Here is a 20,585-nt window from a genome sequence, read left to right on the forward strand (position 1 = left end):
CTGCTTGTGTATCCTGCCCAGTTGGACTTCTCCATAGCATACTGCCACTTTCTCTGCAATTTACTTGCTGAGTATAACAGTTGTTATTACGAGCTGCAATGATGGATAAATCACTGAAAATAAGAACAAAGTTGCAATCAAGTCCAATTATCCTTTCAAGAAGAAATGAGAGATTTAAAGCGATGTTCCACATACTTATTGTCCTGTATCTGTATTCTGGTCCAGTACAGGGGCTTCATGGGACAGGCTGGCTCCACTGCAACTTTCCTGGGGGCCTTCTCCACCTTCGGGACAAAACTGAAGCCCCCCATAGGGGGAGGAGGCGGCGGGCCTCCGCCTGGTGGAGGTGGAGGAGGAGGTGGGCCAGAACCAGGTAGGCCAGGAGGGGGAGGAGGAGGTGGTGGGGGGCCAAAACCAGGTAGGCCGGGAGGGGGAGGAGGAGGTGGTGGTGGGCCAAAACCAGGTAGGCCGGGAGGGGGAGGGGGTGGCGGCGGCGGACCACCTCCAGGGAGCGGAGGTGGTGGAGGGGGTGGTGGCGGTGCCCCAGTGGTGCCTGGTAAAGGGGGAGGAGGAGGAGGAGGTGGTGGTCCTGAGAGGCCTGGTGGGAGAGGGGGAGGAGGTGGCGGGGGGCGGGGGTGGATGTGCTCCAGGTTTTTGATTCAGACCCATGGAGTCAAGGTTGAGTTTCTTTGGCACATTCTGGTTGGGGCTCTGAACGCCCCCCTCCCCCTCGGGGCTCCTGATGAAGCTCTCCCTGTCCGTCTGGATGCTGACGGTGCGGTAGGTCTTGGATATCAGGTCATCTGTGGTGGACGTTGCAGCGTCCCGGACCTCCCCCCTCAAATAACCTGCACTGTACCCCCGGTCTCTCTGCATCTTAGAGATCTCTAGTTCCAGCTGTGACATGGAGACAGCGTGCTCTCCTCGCAGTTGGAACATTTTGAGCTCAAAGTCGGACTGTAAGGAACAAGAGCGGAGTGACAGAGACAAAACAAAAACAGAAACTTCTATTACTTTTCATCACATAAAAAAAAGAAAAAAGAAACTAGCAACACATTTCTTTGCTTGAATTTGGGTTAAAGTATTTAATTATTCACCAAAGTGTTTTACATGACTGTGATTCTTGAAGTTGAAAAATACAAATATTTCTAGTTTTCAACTCCCAAGGAGACTAGTATTTGACTCTTAAAGTAAAAAATCTGCTTTGGTTTCTATCTGACATTTTAAATAATGAGAAAACTGTCGCACCAAGGAAAAATATTAAATTTGACACATAAAAGGAAATTGTTTTGCAATAAATCTTGTGGGCTGTCTGCGGTACATGTGCCTCAGTGTCAGCATATGTTGTTTAAAAAGGTTGACGTTAAATGAAAGGCTTTAAAACAGATTAATTCTAAGGTCAGACTTGTCAAGAAAAACAGTCCATAAAGCAATTTATCAGTGGTAGAAACATATGTAATATGGCCACAACTATGCTCTCCTATTTTTCCAAGTGTACACAATAAGATTGACTTTTAAATTTGACAGATGAAAGAAGAACATCTATGAAGCACTGTTCCCTATCCCTGCTTTTGATGAATGAAACAGACACATCCTAATTGGATTTGGAATGAGCCATCATAATGGAGTCAAAAGGGATCTCCATCACATAACTCTATTGGAAGACATTTAGAAGTTATATTATTATACGTTACCTAAAATATGAAATTCTAGTCTCTTGTTATTGTTTTAAGAGCCTTCATTTTTATATTTTATGTCAATTAAAATGTTTACTTCCATTTTACTCTTTGTTAGAACTCAAGACATAAAGACATTAGGCATTTTATGTTTTAAATGTTCATTCACTAAATGCTCATACTCTGGTCTTAATTTATTTTTTAAATATACATATTTTTACGTCAGTCTAGTTTTTACAATTTGGAGTTCAACACTAAAGAGTCTCCTACATGTTAAAAAAAGACTAGAAAAGAAGAATATAAAAATACATAAATGCCAAGTTAACCACAGAATTTAAAAAAGGCTTAAAGTTACAAATAGATCAACATTTAAGATTGCAACCATCTAAGCTAAAAAATGTAATCTCAACCTGTAATTTGTTTTATTCTGTATCATACATATTATCCATTCTGGGTCTCCTATAATTACTGTAAGCGTGCAACTTAATTCCATATATTAGGAAGTAACACTACAAAATACACTGAACAGTCATTTAAAATCTGATTTAAGTTTTTTGTTTTTTTACCTATGTAAACTGTTTCCCCGGGTAATATGCTGTACACATCTTTTAAACATAAAAACATTCAATAATGAATTAACTAAAACTGGACAGACAGGTATATCAAATATTATACACAATACTGGGCAACTTCAGGACCTGTGGCATCTTAAAGCTTCTACTGCTGGTAGTGAATATTCAGCAGTAGTGTTGCACTGGTCCTGCTGCACGGGATCATTTCATGCTCACGTACTGCCATCTTGTGTTCAGGAGAGTCTACTGCTATATCAGACTACATATTCCAACATAATTAGTGGTTTATTATTTTAAATGTGCCGTTATTGTCCCACCTATACTGTGCATAGATTATTGTCACAAATATAATGCTGTACTTTATTTCCCCTGTCCTAAGAGTACGTTTATTTTTGTTTATTATTTTTCAAAAGTATTCCCTTAAATGTTCTAGTGAACTAGTCTGCTCACACAGAAATGCATCGTCTTATTTTCTCCGGAGTGTAATGTGTTTTCAGTCAGTGTGTTGTCATTTCTGCTCACGTTGTATGATAACTTACATGCATCCTCTCCAGATCGTCCTTGCACTCTCTCTTCAGCTGCAAGAGAGCAGCCTGGTGCTCTGAGAGGAAGCAGACCAAAGACACATGTTTAATGACATGACTCAGCTGGGCGTTTAGATTTATAACATATACAGTAGACTGGAGCGTCATCCCGGCTCTTTGTCTGTGTTTTTATTCATTTACCAATAGGTTGAGATAATTGGGTTAGAGTTGTGTTGTGTTATCTTGAGCTAGTGGCTACACAGTTGGTATGTTAAATCATCATCAAGCTAATCTGACAAAGACATGCTAACAAGATGTTCTGATGTTAGTGTTAAGATTCTACAGAAGGGTGGAACATTCTTTACCTATAAAAAGAGACATCAACTCAACCAACCTGTTTTAAATTATACTGCTGGCCCAAATTAAAGCTCAAACAAAACATTTTGTAAGGTCACATAAAAAATACAGAGCTGTTGCTTCTAATAGGATGATGGCACAAAAGTGGAAAGATCACGCACTACATGATTCATCTCCAGTCCATTATGGAACAGCAGTATTTGACAACCATAGAGAACAACTAAGTCAGTAAATAAAATGAAGAAAAAAGGAAACTATTTTGAGTTTAGGAACACTGGTCCTGAAAAGTTAGTTATAACAACTTGTCCTATCACCACTGTGTCTTTTCTTCATGAGGACGTTTTACATTTTTAAATAAATTGCATTTAAGGACTAGACTGTTGAGTTAAGGGCCATTTATTTACATTTGTGAGTCTTTATTCCTTTATACAATTGAGGAAGATGATCCTGTTTGGGACTTTTTAGCATGAATTAGCATTGAGCTATTTGCTGTAACGAGTTACATTTTGTTGCAGCAATGATTGATCCGAGTCAATGATTATAATCAGGCTGGTGTTAAAACTCTATTAAAACTACTGTAGTTCCACCTGAAAGTCAATTATTTACGCCATTTAAGCAGTACTTGTGTTTGAAAGAAATGCATATGATATGAATGAGCGCAGGTTTTGGTTTATCTACAGTATATGGATCACAGTGTGGACTTTTGCTCTGCCTCAGAGGTTTCTCACATTATTCTCTTATACAAGAGGAAAGGCTGATCCTGGAGCACCAATCACCAGAATAATCCACACTCACTGGTCCTAATCTATTCTCAGAGATGAAGCAGCACCACACAGGCCACCCAACAGCTGCTTCACTGCCGATTCAATGCGCTGTACGCTTTCAGACAACACAATTTCACTCTACTCTGAACATGAAAGAAAAGCGTTTTCCTTTGTAATTTAATCAGCCCATCCACAGGAGTGTGTGTTTTTATCCCGTCTGTGTGACATAACACCTTTAAAGTACAAAACATGGCGTGCTGCCCAGAGTAAACTGAATTATATTACACACACACACACACACACACACACACACACACACACACACACACACACACACACACACACACACACACACACACACACACACACACACACACACACACACACACACACACACACACACACACACACACACACACACACACACACACACACACACACACACACACACACACACACACACACACACACACACACACACACACACACACACACACACACACACACACACACACACACACACACACACACACACACAACCCTGTGGTGCCGTGAAACATAAACCACACAAACAGCAGCATTAAGGAGCAGACGCAGCCTCAATGTGTTCTTAAATGGATTTAAAGGATGTATTACACCTTGCTCATGATACTTAGCCAGCACTGCATGACTTATCTCAAAGTATGAGTGCTGAAAGGTGTGATAGAGGTGGCTCTACTTTTCTTTCAGTGCTCATAATGATCTGATTAAATGTTTGTCATTTAAAAATACTTGAGCGGTGAGATTTTCTATCATTGTCCGGGTTTTTAGATGTAAAGACAGACAACGGTTGCAGTTCTTACCTGCCTCGGTGTATTTGAGGCCCACCTTCTCTTCCTCATCTTTAGTTTTGGGTGGGGGCCACACATTCTGTAGACGCCCTGGTGTTCGGTCCTCGCTGTCTGTAGGAGACGTGACCTCCGTCTGTGGGGAAGAAAAGAAACATGCAAAAAAGTCAGCGTTGACACTGGCAATGCAATGACAAAGCACCAATTTATCAGTTTCCCCCATCTTTGTAGAAACTCCAAGAAAGATGAAAAATATTGTGTTTCATACAATAGCCTCTGTGGGAATGCTGAGTTCCTTGCCAGGGGATTTGGATGCCCTCTCAAAAATAGACCTCAGATTTTCTTTGTCATTCTTGATTTTCTTTCTCACTGCATCCAGATCGACGTCGTCAACTTTGTCCTTTTTGACACCTTTGGGGCCGAAGATGTTCCTAAAGGTTTCGTAGGCCAGGTCTGAGGTTTTCTTTTTCTCTGGTGTAGAGGTGGGTGTTTCTGGGATTAAAGCCGTCTCCCCCAAAACCTCTTCTCCATTCTCAGACTCCTTTCTGCCGCGTTCTGGATTAGCATCCTGCTGCACATCTGGCTTTTTGGTCTCTTCGCGGCTGTCTCTGTTGAGCAGGTGGCTGAGCTGTCCCATCACAGTACTTTTCGTGTCCAAAACTGGTTTAGGCTCTGCATGTTTTCTGGCTGGAGAGGGGGTCTTCTGCTCGGGGAACAGCTTGGCTTTGTTTACCGTCTTCTTCAGGCTGAGCAGGGCCAGGTCAGCATCCTTCTCGCTCTGCTTGATCTCTGACACCGACTCCCTGTCCTCCCCCACCGCTCCTTTCTTCAGTACCCGCAGCCCACTGAAGAGAGCCGGCATCTGGAAGGAAGGGGGCGAAGACAGTGCTGTGCCCCTCGATGGGGAGGAGGATGGGGTAGATGAAGCTGGAGGTGGTGTTTTTTTTGTTACTGGGCTTTTTGGAGCAGTTGTGCGCTGTGAGGCAGGACTGGCCCTTGGCTGGATGACAACTGTGGACTTTTCAGGTGTGGATGGCAAGGAACGTTTTTTTGTTTTTTCACCAACAGATTCTGACTGCTCCTTTAAACTGGAGGAGGATTGAACTAAGACTTCTGATGCCTTAGGGATCGAGGAAACCGAGAGAGACACCTTGCTTGAGTGAGGTTCTTTCTTAGTCTCCTCCTCAGCCTTAGCCATTTTGTCACCGGTCTTCTCCTCCTGTGAAATAGAGTCCTCTTTTAAAGGAGAGGCTGTGGCCGCAGCATCACCTGGTGCCTGCAAAACTGGGCTTCCGGTGATGATGGCAGGAACAGGAAGAGAACAATCTACGCCGACAAACTCTTTATCCTCTTCTGCACCCACGCCGTCTCTACTTTTATCTCCAGCATCTGATTGTTCTACGTCCGAAGACACTGTGGTTCTGCTCTCTTTGGGACTCATAGAGCCTTCTTTCTGTTTGGAAACAGGAACTGTCCCATAGTCCTTTCCGCTGGGGTACCTGTCTGGAAAAAGCATAGCTTCTATGCGGGATTTTCCCCTTAATCCGTGTGTTCTAAACACAGGCATTTGGTACTCGGCCTCAGCGGGATCGCTTAGCTCATCATTATGCTCCACTTTGTTATTATCCTCCTCAGGTGGGGTAGACTCCTTCGTCATGGCAGGCTTCTCCAATTTACTACTGCAGGCTGCCTCCTCATCCTCATTTTCCTCATTGTCACTATATGTTTCCACCATAGTGACCTGGACCAGATCGAGGTCAACCGAAGCCACTGATGCTGTTTTAACTTTGTCGCCAGACTCCTTGCAGTTTTCCAATGACTCAGCTCTCTGCCCTGTACCAGAAGAAGCCGTCACATTATCTTGATGCATATCTTCTCTCTCTTGGAGCTTGTTCTTACTGCAAGTAGTTTGACCGCCTTCAGGAAGAGGGTTATTCTCATCTGACAGCTCCTTGAAAGATGTCAGCACGGGTGACTCCGAAGCAGGTCTTTCTTGGCCAAAGAAACTGCTGAACACATTCATGAGCAAACCGGAGCTCTGCTGCCCCGCTCCATCTGACTTATTACTTGCATTTTCCATTTTTGCTCAAAGTGTCAGACAAACTGAGAGGAAAGAGAGGCAAACCCAAACAGGTGGCAACTCTGGCAAAAGGTTTCCAATGAAGATGTCCCCGTATCCAGATATCCAAGCTGCTGCTAGTCCACCACTGCTGCTGGCTGGGGACAAAAGGCCTTTGTGCGGACAAGTCTCCCCAGCTCCTCTTACCTTCTCCAGGAGCGCGCCAAGTGTAACAACACTATCCTGTATTCCTGTTTATTGAATTGCAAACCAGTTCTACAAAGTATACTATCATAACATAAAGTCTGCTACTACTATGTTATGAGTAGTACAGTGCCGGCTCCTCTGTGCGAGCAAGACTCCCATGACGCTGCAAGTGAATTCAAGCTGTTCCGTGGCTGGAAGTCCTGCTGTAATCTCCCTGGGAGAGCAGAGTTCACCTGCCTTTCACACAAGCATTCCCGACTGCTCCGACAAGTTGAGCAGTAGTATCCATAAAGTTGTAGATGATCTTTCTCTATGCGCCGGTAAACAGTCTCAGTCTGAAGTCTATGGCTGAACTGTGCCTTTAGTTTGTCTCTGTCCTGTACTCTCAGTGTACAGGAAAGCCTGTGTGCTAGAAAAAAAGCTTCTCAGGTTGTGAAAAAAATGTGTCTCACTGGTCTACCCAGTCTGGGGACGCCTCCCTTCAGGTTCCTCCCTCCTTGGGAGGAGACCTGCAGAGCCTGCACCACAGGTGTCTAATTACCTCTGCTCACTTCCGTAAAATGGCTGCCGAGGTAACAGAGTAAACACAGAGGGGGAGCTGGTCTGTGGTCAGGTAGAGAGCTTCTGATGTCCATTAGCCCTGAATTGCACCATTAAGCGGCGAGCTACTGCAATATGAGGCTTAGGACGTGGTGATTAGTCAGCCTGGCCATAGCCTACTCTAGCTAATATGCTATGAAGGAAATGTGTGTGATTAGCAGCTCTCGAACACACATACAGGACAGATAGGAAGAAAATGAAATGTTGCATCACTTACCTTGAGTATCTATACACTAAACAATGTCAGTTTTGCTTCAAACTGGGAATTTAGTTTTTACAACACTGTATGCTACATAAAAAAACGTTTTAAAGTTTGCAAGCTCACCGTTGCTATAGCTTACAAGCTAACAAGGAATATGTGTGAGAAAGGCTAACATCTTAAGAAAATACAAATGGCTGAATGAAACAACTAGGGAATGTCATTGCTTAACTTACTCTAACCTTATATACCTTTTAAAATAATATTGTCATGAAAGTGGTTCGGAAAACAGAATGCCCTTAGAAACCAAAGGTCACCCTCTGTGAATGCATTCCTTCAGACTGCCTGAGCAGGGCACATTTCTAAAGGCTGGTTTCAAATATTTTGAAAACTGGTTTTATGAATGGCATAAAGTTAAACATTTTCAAATACTACTAACTCCCCTGACAAAGGATCAATATCTAACAATAATTAGCTATCTATGATGCTACATGATGCTTTAAGAAGACAAATGGAAATCACTTAATTTTTTTATTTTTTTAATAAACCAAGCAAAAGAACTGCTTGAATGCTGAAATCTATCCTGGGTGATTGAGTAATTATTCGTCACCGTAATAATTGAACGTTGGAAATGTCTTAGCAATAAAGAAGAAGTGAAAAAAATAACGATTAATTGCATTTGCTTGGGATTGGTGTTTAATCCCCCCCAATCTGAACAAAGCTGCAATTAAAAAGGAGGGGAATTCTGTGGCCGAGGAATTAAGTTATGCAAGAGCAGTGGTATTTCATACACACACACATTAAATCCCCCCCCCGTACTAGAAAGAGGCACCACTGATTGAAGAAACTGCGAACACATATCTAACGCACATATGCTCAGGAATGAAGTAAACATATTCATATACAATTCGCAGATCATCCTGACACTACATGTCTAAAAAACTATTAAGTCAACCCACATAATTGGATTGTGTCATTGCCACAACCCTCCCTGTGTGTGTACAATACACTGAGAAGAAATAATGTGCACCAGAGGAGTGTGTCTTTCTAACGACACAAAAATGGATTCCAGTGACAAAGAACTCTGAAGTACGTGTATGTTTATAACTTCCAACACAATACAGAGTGTCTATTCCTGTACAGCAGGGCCTTTGTACTGGTATGATACCTCATTATTCCCACAGCCAGTGCAGCAACTTAGTCTTTTGAAAACAATGCGTGGCTTGCGTTGTTACACTCCCCGCCTAACACCACACCCAGGTAATATGCCTCATCTGCCACAGGAATGAATGTCTTAGCCAGACAACATGATGGAATCGGGAAAGACTTAAAATGGAAATCGTTTTGCATCATTCGATCACATGACTTAGAATTGCAGTTTGGTAGCTCTCAATTGGTACCCTATATTAGCATAATTACAGCCAACAAACGTCTGGACACATTATTTGCTGCAGGCTACTGTACAGCAGGATTACATCACATGCTCCGTGGTAAGCAGCATATCCTGTGTTGCAACTTCTGCTCAATAACAAAAGAGAAATCACACCAAGTACTCCTAATAGCCTAAACCTTTCAAAAATAAGGCTGTAAAATGTTCTGAAAATGCCACAAGAGAAGGAAAGATTTTCCTGTCGTTGCTCTGGTTAAAAGAGGTTTGAGTGGAGTGATCTCACTACATTTTGGCTTAAGACCCCAGTCTACAGATTAAAATCCGTGACCGGTTAATCCATTCCTAAGAATGTATGATCAGGTGGTTAAATGCCCGAGTGGAGAGAAATCGCTATGAGTCCCACGAGAGAAAGAAATACGAAAAAAAAGTTCCATGGTACACTGATTCGAGTTTGAAAATACACATTACAGCTCGAATTGACCTGTTATTGTTTGTGCTAATATAGGGCCCTCACCGTGCACTCCAGCTTGGGACAGTAGGGTGTGTCCCCCAGGATGTCATCTTCAGGCGGTGTGATGCGTAGGAAGTCGAGGTGATCAGGGCGTGGAACGCGGGAAAGAGGCTCCTGAGGGTCGTCGCCATCCAGCATCCAAATGTCATCCTGACGCAAGAGGGAGTCCTCTACACAAACAAGAACACCACCACAGGATGATTAATTGTTGTGCAAGGAACCATAGCAGGGAAAAACACAACAGCATAACAGGTGTGATCATGATCAAGCTAAATAAGCAGCACTGACTGAGGCAAATTGTTTTCCTGTGTAGTCTGCATGGGTAATTAAAGTGGAGCCTGTTAGAAAGCATGCATCAGAATCTTTCAGCATCAAGCAGAAGAGACCACTGTTTTGCTGCAGGCTTAAGGGCACACAGCTATTTTTATCTGCACTTAGCCGGCCCTGTTCCCATCCTCACCACCAGCAGAAAGCCACACTTGATCCAATAAGGAAAACACAGCTGCAGAGCTCTGTGCTCAAACACAAATATTTATTTCATTTCAAGATTTGTTCGCTGCAACACAGCCATGGCGTACTCAGCAATACCACTGTACAATATGGTGAATTGCAGATGTGAATTTGCCTGTGTGTTAAGTCATCCAAAGTCCCTGAAGGAGTTCAAATACACACACTTAAATTAGGAAATAGTGCCCTCTCCTGACCAGGAAGTCTTTACTAATCTAAATATGTGTATTTTATTTTGGGTGATAACTTAAGTGCAGTGTAGGGATGAAGACTGAAAATAAAAACGTAAAACAGGAAGTACATTTTCAATTTTCAATAAACCTGCAGTTCGCTGGGGAGGTTGGATTTGTTTGAGGCTTTTTAAGAGTACTGGGACTTTAATATTTACTGCTTTGTGGCACGCTGCAAACCCAGCCTCAACCTGCACAACCCTCCCTTAGGCACAATGCCCCAAGTCACATGGTATTAACTTCAGGAACCAGGCTAGAGCCTCTCCCAGGAGTGGCAAATGTAAGTTCACATCCTTCTGCACAGAAACAAGCTATATCGTGCCTTGGTGCATGCATTAACTGTCTCAAGAAAAAAGGAGGAAAAGTGCAAGTTAAGAGAAATGGGGCAGGGAAAGTGAGGTAAGGAAGAAGAAGGGGAGGGGTAGAGAGAGAGTAGAGAGGATACACATCTTGCAGATTGTTGACCTCAATTTCCCCCAGCTGTAAGACAACACCTTGGCCTGTTGGGGCAGAATTATGAGCTGGAAACAGAGAACAAAATCACTTTCTGTTCGATAAGATGCTAACATGTCCCATAGCCTCCCTTTGTAATGAGTATCCTTGAAGAGGACATACAGTATTATCATCCTGCTGCCCAGCACAGCAGCCACTTCTAAAGCCCAGCAAGTCGCCATGTGTTGCTACCCAGAGTCTGAGCCAAATGCTTAAAATGCGGTTATGAGCCCACACACAGAACTAACAGGGGGGGGGGGGGCTTCAATGTAAAATGGAAGCATTGAAATTCAGCTTCAGTACTCCAGCCCTATCAGCTATCAGTCATTATGAAACAACAGCAGTGCCTGCAGTCCCTCCACATATCTTGTACAGCAGAGGGAAAAAAGGATTAGATGAATAACTTTTCATTATGATAATGCTGCGCTCTGCGGTCCCGCAGTGGGAACTGCTGACTGTAGGTTGGGACACTTCCAAAATGCAGAATTAAGCTCAGTCCAAGCCAAGGAAAGAAACTAATGATTAGAAGCAGCTCTTCTACCTCAACTATCACATCTAGAAAATAACACCTATTAATATATGTTCACAATATCCTTTCATGATTCCCAAATCCTTACAGTTAAACACATTGTGCATGAGTGCTTAATAATCAGTTAGACACTTAATTAAAAGAGTAAGGTGGCCCACACTGCCACCGTCTGGACAAAGAGGAAAATGTGTGTGTCGATGTAGTCAAACACACTGCAGTGAAGCTCTGATGTCAAGGCTGTTAGTTAGAAATACGATAGTTAATTAATGCACAACGCTGCAATATAAAGATGGTAAACAGATACAGAGAAGAAACTCTTGGATGCATTAGGCTTGATTGGGATGCTTAATGAAGACACTGCACTTTTACACGCAACCGACACACAGAATGCACTGACCCTGGGGAAAACTGTGCGCATATTGCCATTAATCTCCCTCCCTGCTGCTCTAAAAGCTGAGGGTAAATCACAGGTTCTATAACTGAGGGGAAGCAGGGTGCAGATTGGATTGGCCATGTCAGTTTGGTCTGAAAAAAAAAATGTAATTTAATTCCAACTGGAACATCCCAACCCGAGATTGCAGCAATTCGTCAAATACCATCTGACAGATAATGCACTGCCCTTTAGTCGGTGTATTTTAAGAGAGACAAGCAGCACAAACAGGTGTTTCTTTAGATGGTCCCTTGCGTGTGTTGACCGACACACCGTGCAGTAAGAGATCAGTAAATATCACAGCGTGTTATTGAGAAGCTGTCACACTGTTTATGTGCATTAAGCATGAGTTGAACAATAAAGTATCTGTCCTTCCCTCGGATCAGAGGCCATCTAATGTCTGATCATGACAGGTGGGTGTCGTCAGTGGTCATTAATCCCCCTCTCACTCTGTCAGATGGTAATAATCACTCATCCAGGGGTGAGAGGAAGTTTAGAGGAGGCTGTGTCAAACTGAACAAAGCAGACGTGAAATCACTCAAAGGGAACTTGATCATTTCTTTCATATGAATGAAGGGACTACTGCATGCCAGACTAGGGCTTGAAAACATTGTTTTTCAAGCCTCAGCATGAACTCAACCTCATCACATTTGTGACAACTGGGATATTGCACTTTTTTTTATTAGTTGAAAGAATCCGTTGCTTGGCCCCCCCTTGGTATTTTGTCAAATTATTTTTTTAATTCAACAAGCAATTTTTTATATTCTAGCATTTAGTGTTTATACTGAAAGCAGAAGAAATGCAGTACTGTCTAAACTTACATTGCAATTAATATTGTTCTTCAAAACCGTATCAGATATCTTCCTCATATCATGTAGCCCTAAGCCAGAAAAATAACTATGTATATCTCTAAATCTAGAGCTTTCATAGATGAACACTAGTCTGTCTCCTCTGGTGCTACAGTTGCTAATTCTTATTACAGAACCTCAAACAGCTTTGCCCAGTCTGCCCTTTTTTTATCCACTACAAATCTGTAACCTCATCCCTCAAAGTAAAAGAAGTGGGCCATGTGGCATACTGAGTGCATCTGGCAGCCTCCACCCCTCTCCATCACTTTGAAAAAGGATCATGGACTTTTATATAAATCATGAAAAATGCAGGATTTATAAATCAGCCTGTTTCTTTTGCACCTGACATAGCCGTTTTTTCATGAGGCTTGTTGGTCGTGCACAGCAGAAAGGCTGGCTGATAGACTGACTGGTTCAGCTGGCAGTGCTGAGGTCCATGTTAGAGGAAGCTACAAGAAGAAACTCAGGGTTGAGTGTTAAAGCACAGAGGGCCAGAGCAACAATGTAGCTTAAAAATACGGTCACAGTTCTGGATGCAGATGGGATAAACACAACCGAGGAAAGAGTGCTTTCATTGGGCCTGGTGGGGCACTGACTGGGAGACAGGAAAATTGGTAGGTTTTATTCAGTTCAAAAGAGAGGGACATTGAGGAGAAGCCTGTTTTAAAGCTGATTATACTGAAAAGCACGAGATGGAACATTTCTAACATTTTCCATGTGCAGCAGTCATTTATTGAAGAAAACAAGTTATAATGTATGAGAAGGACCTTTGTGCCCTGTTTGCCTGCCTATAGTATGCAGCACTGAGAAACGGCGTGAAACAGACTGGGAGAAAAGCTCTCTTTTTTTTGGCAGAATCCACTACATTATGTGAATAGAGTTGGCCCTTGTCTTCACTGGGCTTAAAAATGTTGCATGGCAGGGCACTTTGTGTTGAATGACAGGCAGAGTGGGGTGATGCACTCATACTCTGCGCTGATCAGTTTCATATGACCTCGCCGTAACGTATTGGCTAATCTGATTATGGTATTGCCTGCCATATGTCAGACAATAACATACGTAGGAAAAGGAAGAAGGGGGGGATAAGAGTGAGCGAGGAAAAAAAACTCAAAACACTAATGGCAGAATATTGGAAAGGGGTGTTTTGAAAGAGCTATCAATATTTTTTTATCACAGTGGTCAATGAAAAAAAAAAGAAGCTTTTAGTGAAGAACTCACAGAAAGTTATTAGATCCATCAGCTGTAGATCGATATATTGCTTTAGGGGCATTGTTTTGGTTTTAATGGCACACAACTTTACCTTTTTGGTTTAGTCTTACTCTCTGACACATGCCAACGTAAACGTGTTTAAAGCACCAGATTGCAGACACAACAAGTAAATGGCTTGTGATAAAGATCTAGATAAATCCATGAGAAACTTGATTTTATACACATTTGAAAAGGGAGGTAACAATTGGACTTCTTTCACCAGGTGGCCAGAATAAATGCTAATGCCATATATCTTTTGGATCTAAGTAAATGTCTCCTGTTTATGGAGCTTATGTCAAAAAGGTGATAGCATATGAAGTATAAGAGAAAAAGCAACACAAATGCAAACTTAAAGAAAAACTAAGAGATATATATAAAATAGATATTGTGTAAAACATGAAACAATATTATATCCACTCTCAGTAAATGTAAATGATATTCACAGACTGCGGTGCAAGAACATTAGCACATGAAGCAAACAAGATCATTGGTGACCTTATAATTACCATTACTATCTGCATGATAACCACACTCATTAATAAGAGCTGAGCTTCAATAAGAAAGCATAGATTAAAGAGCCCGGATCATAATTAGTTCACTATTTGCAAACCAGGAAGGGCCAGACTTCACAGTGACCCACTTGAGGTCTTGTGATGTTCATTTATCTCTGTTAACATCTGAAGCGTGTTCAATTATCAGACAACAAAAGGGCCATCTAGTAAACAGCTCAAATGCGGCAAAATCCACAAAAGGATATTTATTCAGATTAAAAGCTTTAAGCCTTCACTGTGAAGACGGTGCAGCAAAAAGCGAGTGTACCTTACTGTGTTATAGTCTCACATCGATATATACTGTATAGGGTTATCATATCATACAGATACATCTAATGAAGACTCGGGATGTTTGTCAAACCCAGCTCAGGATATTAAAAGAAACGGTGCTCTTAAAATGTCACTTTTGCAAGAACATTGAATTTAATAAAAAAGTGTGGACTGATGCCAGAAAATGTGGAATGTGTAAGTGTGCCAAAATGATAATGTTGCCATTTGTGAATTCCTAGCTGAGGGACATAATCTCAGTGGGAATCGGTCCAAATGATCTCCACAGCAAAACTGGGCTATCCATCCCCCTATCCACCACTCAGCTCAGCTCCACACAGCTCAGCTCTCCTCCCTTGCGCTCCTGCAGAGTTGAGCATTTCTGGCTGTAATGCTTGAGCTAGTGATGGTTTGTGATGCAAGAAAACAAACACTCCTTACAAGTTCAGTAAAGTCTTGAAAATGGGATAAATGCATCTATCCTGAAAAGGTCCAACTATTATGTATGGTCTATTAGTGAATCACATAATCAAAGAGAGGCCATCTGTTTGCTGCTGCAAATGAAAGATTGTGTTACACTGACTAAAAGGGATGACTAACCACGCTACAGACGTAGGTAATGCAATAATGCTAAAGCCTCCTTCAAAGCATCAGGCCAACAGCAGCAGCATCAACTTGGATTGATTCCAGTAAAAGGTGGATTCACTTTAAGCTAACACAGAAATGTCCTTTACTGAAGAAAGAACAAAATGTCACTGAAAAAGCAATTATACTAAATACAAACTGGTTTTAAAAAGGCCAGATCAGCCATTGTGAAATTATGGAAATTGACCAATGGGAATTTAAGGAAACCAGATAGGCTTGTGACGTTATTATGGCTTTGCAAATATTATATTGTATTGAGTGCTTAAGGCATTTTAACCAAGTATAAGATACAACGGTTGAGATTATGAATAGAGGAAAGCAGTTCTGCAAATAAGGAAACTCTAATCCTTCTCTCTGTCACCCCTGTGCCCGCTGGGTCCCTGATCCTTTGTCAGTCTCCTGTGAACTGGAGAGGATGTGGGTTTATGGGAGGAACAGCAGATCTCTTGAAATCCAAATTGGCAATGCTTCAGTGAACAGTGCACGAGGACCATGTTCAGGTCGAACAATGTGTCAAATTTGAGCCTTTGATCTGGGACACTCTCACTATCTCTGCCTTCCCTTGCAGCACAGAGAGTTAAAATGTAGCATCAGTGAGAGTATTCTCAGGCCCTTGTATAACTCTGCTGGGTAGTTTTTAAATGTGTGGTCACAAGCCCTAGCCAGGTCGAGAACACAGCAGCCAACAAATACCAGGACTAGCATGGAGATTTTGGAAGGAAATGCTTATTTACTGGTCTACCTAGTTTATTAGATAACACGCCAGAGTGACAAAGTAGAACTCCCTTTGTTTGCGTAAAACTGTCGTCTGCTTCAAAGTAATTGCTGTCACAGACACTTTTCAATCTCTTTCAAGGCATCTCTTTCTAGTTCTGTTGTTTGAAATCCAGCAACAGCAATGCCAGATGAAGGGCACACTGACAAAAGCTTCGTGGTACTAAGATGATAAAAGCACTTATTTCAGCATTTACATCAAGGCAGTTCAAACATGAATCAGTGTGTTCAAAGTAGGATGGATGTGATTTCTAATAGGTCACCTGTTGTGGTTGTTGTGGAGTTGCTGGAGGAAGTCCACCTGGAGTTGCTAGGCTGCCGCGTGAGGTTCAGATCCAGTCGGGTAAAGGTTCGATTGTTGCCGTTCTTGTCAATGGACTCTGTGAAGAATTTGGACTCATCTGTGTTGCTGGAGCTGGCTCGTTCATGGTCCTCATCTTTATCTGAGAGCATAACAATGCGGTGGTTCAGCTGTGGGCTTGCCTGCTTGGAGGACAGAGGGGAGAGTACTGGGGACATGCTGTGAAGACTGTTGGAGGCGGGAAAAGACATATTGAAGACCCCAGCGAGAGATGGTGAAGAGGGGCTTTTTTTGTGGTATCTGGCTGGCGGGTGAGGTTCAGTGGTATGGAAAAGGGGCAACCGTAGACCCTCAGAAAGCTTGTAACCCATCTTTTCTCTATTGAGACCCAGGAGGGGGTCCCTGTTTGGTCCCTTCCACTCTCCAAACCCCTGCTGGCAGCTGCTAGTCCCCGGATCTGGGTTTGAATGGTCGATATGTTGCACTCTCCCTTCCACATCCTGCACTTTGGTGACAACCCTCTGCCCAGCGTTACTCTGGTTGCTTTCACCATACGGCTGCTGAGGGAACTTGACTGTCAGTGAATTCTCAGATAATGGCTTACCCAAGGCATCAGACCCTTTTATTGGTCTGAGGTTGCTGCCGCTTTCCCGCCGGGTTAGACCCTCCATCAGGCTGCAGAAGGACGACTCATAACCCAGCTCACCGTCATACTCTGAGAAGTCATTGCAGAAATCAATGTCGGGGTCATATGTCCGGTTGTCTTCCATAAAGTCCCAAACCTCACGAGCAATCTGGAAGGGTTCCTCCATGGGCAGGATGGGGTTACTCACCGCTCTGACATAAGAGCCGGTGACAGGGCTGTCAGTGACATGGCTTGAGGTCGGGGTACCTGGGATCTGCTGCATCACTGAGGTTGAAGATATGGACCGACTTTTCCGAGCACCAAGCTGTTTAGATGAACTTCCACTTGAAACTTTCTTCTTCATCTTATTGTGCTGGAAACCCTCTGTGGGGTCAAGCTCCTTGCCTCCCAACTTCTTCATCTTTTTGCTCTTGGATGTGGCTCTCGCGTGCTCTGGAGACACGGTCAGAGAGTAGTTGCTGTTGCCGAGGTTAACTTCCTGACCCTCCATGTAATCCTGGAGTTTCCCATCCTTGTTACCCATTCTGACTTTGACGGCACAATCCCTACACAGCGATAAGAAATCTGCCAGCAACTGATGGTGCTCTGCCGCCAGCCAGCAGAGCTCTGAAACCGCCTCCTTTGTAGCCTGCTGGCAGATGAGGAGTTCGCCTGAGGAACTGAAAGACTGGCCTCTTTGTTCGGACACTGCAAGATCCTCCTTAGCCCGGTCATGGTCATTACAGGCCCTTCCCGAATGAGAGGCGCGGCTCTTGTACTTGAAGCCTCTTGGGAAAATACAGGCTGATGTTGCTTAGTTCACGGATGGGTGCATAAAGCAGCAACACAGTGTGTGTGCCCTCCATGATGGGTGCCATGTTATGACCACTGGAGCACTGTGAGTAAGTGGTCAGCCACTCTCTGGCTATTCATCACCTGACCTGTCCAGACACTGTCAGAGAGAAAGTAGCACATAGGTTACTGATCAATAGATATGTCCAACAACATTTGAAGTCTACTAGTGACTTAAATTCAAAGGTTTTATTGTCATATGCACAAAGCTACAGTGTAGAAATGGCAATGACATTCTTCTGACCTGAGCTCCTCCAACAATGCAACATATATAATGAAATACAAAAATACAAAATAAAAAGTAGTGCAAAAAGTCTATATACATGTAAATAGAATATGATAAGTAAAAGAAAAGAATATTAAATTAAATAATCTAAATTTAGACAAAATCAAATCCACTCAATCCACTCTGAGGCCAGACTGTTAACATATTGTAAAGTTCATGTTTTAAAAAAATGTAATCAACAAAGAATACGACACAGCTAGGGCTCTACAGACTATTTTTATGCTGATGCAGAGTTAGTTTGTAAGCAACAATACAAACTGCTCCTCTACTACTCTACCTACAATGGGCCCTTCATATTTCACTGTCAAACCCATTAGTTAATTAAGAACTTAATAAAATAAAATACTATAAAAATACGATTGTTTACTATCACTATATCTTATCTTCATCCTGCTCTTGGGCATTACGTAGATGAAACATTTTAAAACCGCATTTCATCAACATTTCACAAGCTGCTGCCGCATAAAACCTGAGCGTCCCACAAGGTGACGACACATGCAAAGCCCGATGGCAGGGCTGCCGTTCGAGATGTTTACAAGCAAAACAGGCACAGCTATTTACATGTGCTTCAATGGATTCCAACACTTGGCAACATCTCTGAACTGTTTACATCATAACATAATCCCGTGGGTTACTGTCACCTTGCAAAGAGCCCGAGTTTAGCTGTGTAAAGATGGCAGCATATTGTACAGTATCCCAACAAAAAATCAGGAAATGCTCTCTTTCATTTATTCTGAATTCAAATGTAGTCCATACATCTCGGTATTAGCATCATATCAGCTTCACTTCAATGTCGTATATTCAATTAGAAGGTGAAAGTACGTCACAGTCGATTGCACCTGCAGCAGGTAGAAGAGCAGCTGCACTTCGTAAAAATATAAACAGTTACTTACCCGATTTAGTGGCATGGGAAATATTTCTTCACATCTCTGTACTGCAGCCAGCCAGTGCTCACCGCTGCTTCACAGGGCTCGTTTGTGGTGATTGACAGGAGTTTGGTCCAATAGATAAACTCAGCGCCGGCTCAACGCTATTTGATTGGTTCCTTAGTGTTTGTCACATCCCACATTTTGAGTCAGTGCAGCTGCAGCTCGCAGGTAGGCCATGTGATCGTTTTAAGTCAGGAAATCGTACAAATAGGGAACAAAGTTTGGCTGACGTTAATTTATTCAACAGTCGTAGCAGTTTCCAGTATTTCCGGGGCTAACATTTGCATAGTTACTCATGCAGAGAGGTAATTGTGCGTGAAAGTACCTGCTCTATAAAGGCCCGAGGTGCTGCCATTTCTTACAAAACAGAGACACCTCGTGGTCATCTATTGTATCGCTGCCATACACTGTTTCAATTCGTAAGAGGGTTTTCTTAAATAATACAGTGTTCATCTCTGCCAAGGACGTTATGTTCTGAGTCCAGTGTTATTTTTATTCCATGGGGCTTATCATCTTAAAAACGTACATAAATTAATCATTTCTGTCATTAAATTATGCCCTTATTTACATAATGTTTCATTCACCGAGTAACCGAGTTGGCTACAGACAGAACAAACCAGAGCCGTATACATATGGAACAAGGAATCAGGAATAAATAAATAATAAAGTTTAGCATATTATTGTAGGTTGTTATAGGATACTGTGTTAAGACTTGTAATATTATATTTTATGAGGAATTGGATTTACAGAATAACGTTTTATTATTATTCAACACGATATTTATTCCATTATCATTCAAATAACTTTTACTATTGTTTTATATATATTTACTATGTTATTTGTTTAACCTATTTCATGTACCTTTCGCCTAAGATCCCAAATGTCCTACCTTTCATTGTTTTTAGGGGATGGGTATAATTGTAACAGAGTCACAGTAATCTGTGCACATGGTCAAGTTGGTGTTTATTTAAAGAAGATTATTTAATGGAATATTGTAGTCCACTTATTTCCCATATAGGCCAAAAGCAATTGAGAACGCTACCAACCAAGAAAGTAGGTTTAAACATCAATGAGTTGAATAAAGTACTTTCAGTGGATAATTAGGCTACTGAAATGTGCATGTTATCAATTACCCTGGTTGTTTAAAGGTCTGTCAATTGGGCAGTAGACACAGGATTGGAGGATGATGATGTCTAATCATTAAAAGAGGAATAACACATGATTTAACTGTGGGTGTATGGATAGAGGGGAGAAGGTTAGGATATTGATACCAAATTTAGGAAATGAAAGAAGGAAACCTGCACAATTAGGAAAGCATGTGTTTTGTCACCATGTTGACACCAGAGGGCGCCATTGCATTATGATTAGGGGGTAAATGTTTGTTT

At 42.3% G+C, this 20,585-nt stretch overlaps 1 protein-coding gene across 1 annotated transcript in view; it reads right to left on the bottom strand.

Annotated features, from left to right (window-relative positions):
* LOC307046439 (formin-1) overlaps window positions 1–19,290 on the bottom strand; it is a 47,999-nt gene extending 28,709 nt beyond the window's left edge. The window contains 9 exon segments of the mRNA XM_079692835.1: window positions 65–113; window positions 196–593; window positions 595–957; window positions 2,788–2,849; window positions 4,736–4,856; window positions 9,690–9,856; window positions 16,471–17,918; window positions 17,920–18,085; window positions 19,165–19,290. Of these exon segments, the coding sequence (XP_079548961.1) occupies window positions 65–113; window positions 196–593; window positions 595–957; window positions 2,788–2,849; window positions 4,736–4,856; window positions 9,690–9,856; window positions 16,471–17,918; window positions 17,920–18,011 (2,700 nt within the window). The 5' untranslated portion in view covers window positions 18,012–18,085; window positions 19,165–19,290.
* Between the last annotated feature and the right edge of the window lie 1,295 nt (window positions 19,291–20,585).

Source organism: Notothenia rossii (genome assembly GCF_949606895.1).
Source record: "Notothenia rossii genome assembly, chromosome: 7".
Taxonomy (NCBI): Eukaryota; Metazoa; Chordata; class Actinopteri; order Perciformes; family Nototheniidae; genus Notothenia; species Notothenia rossii.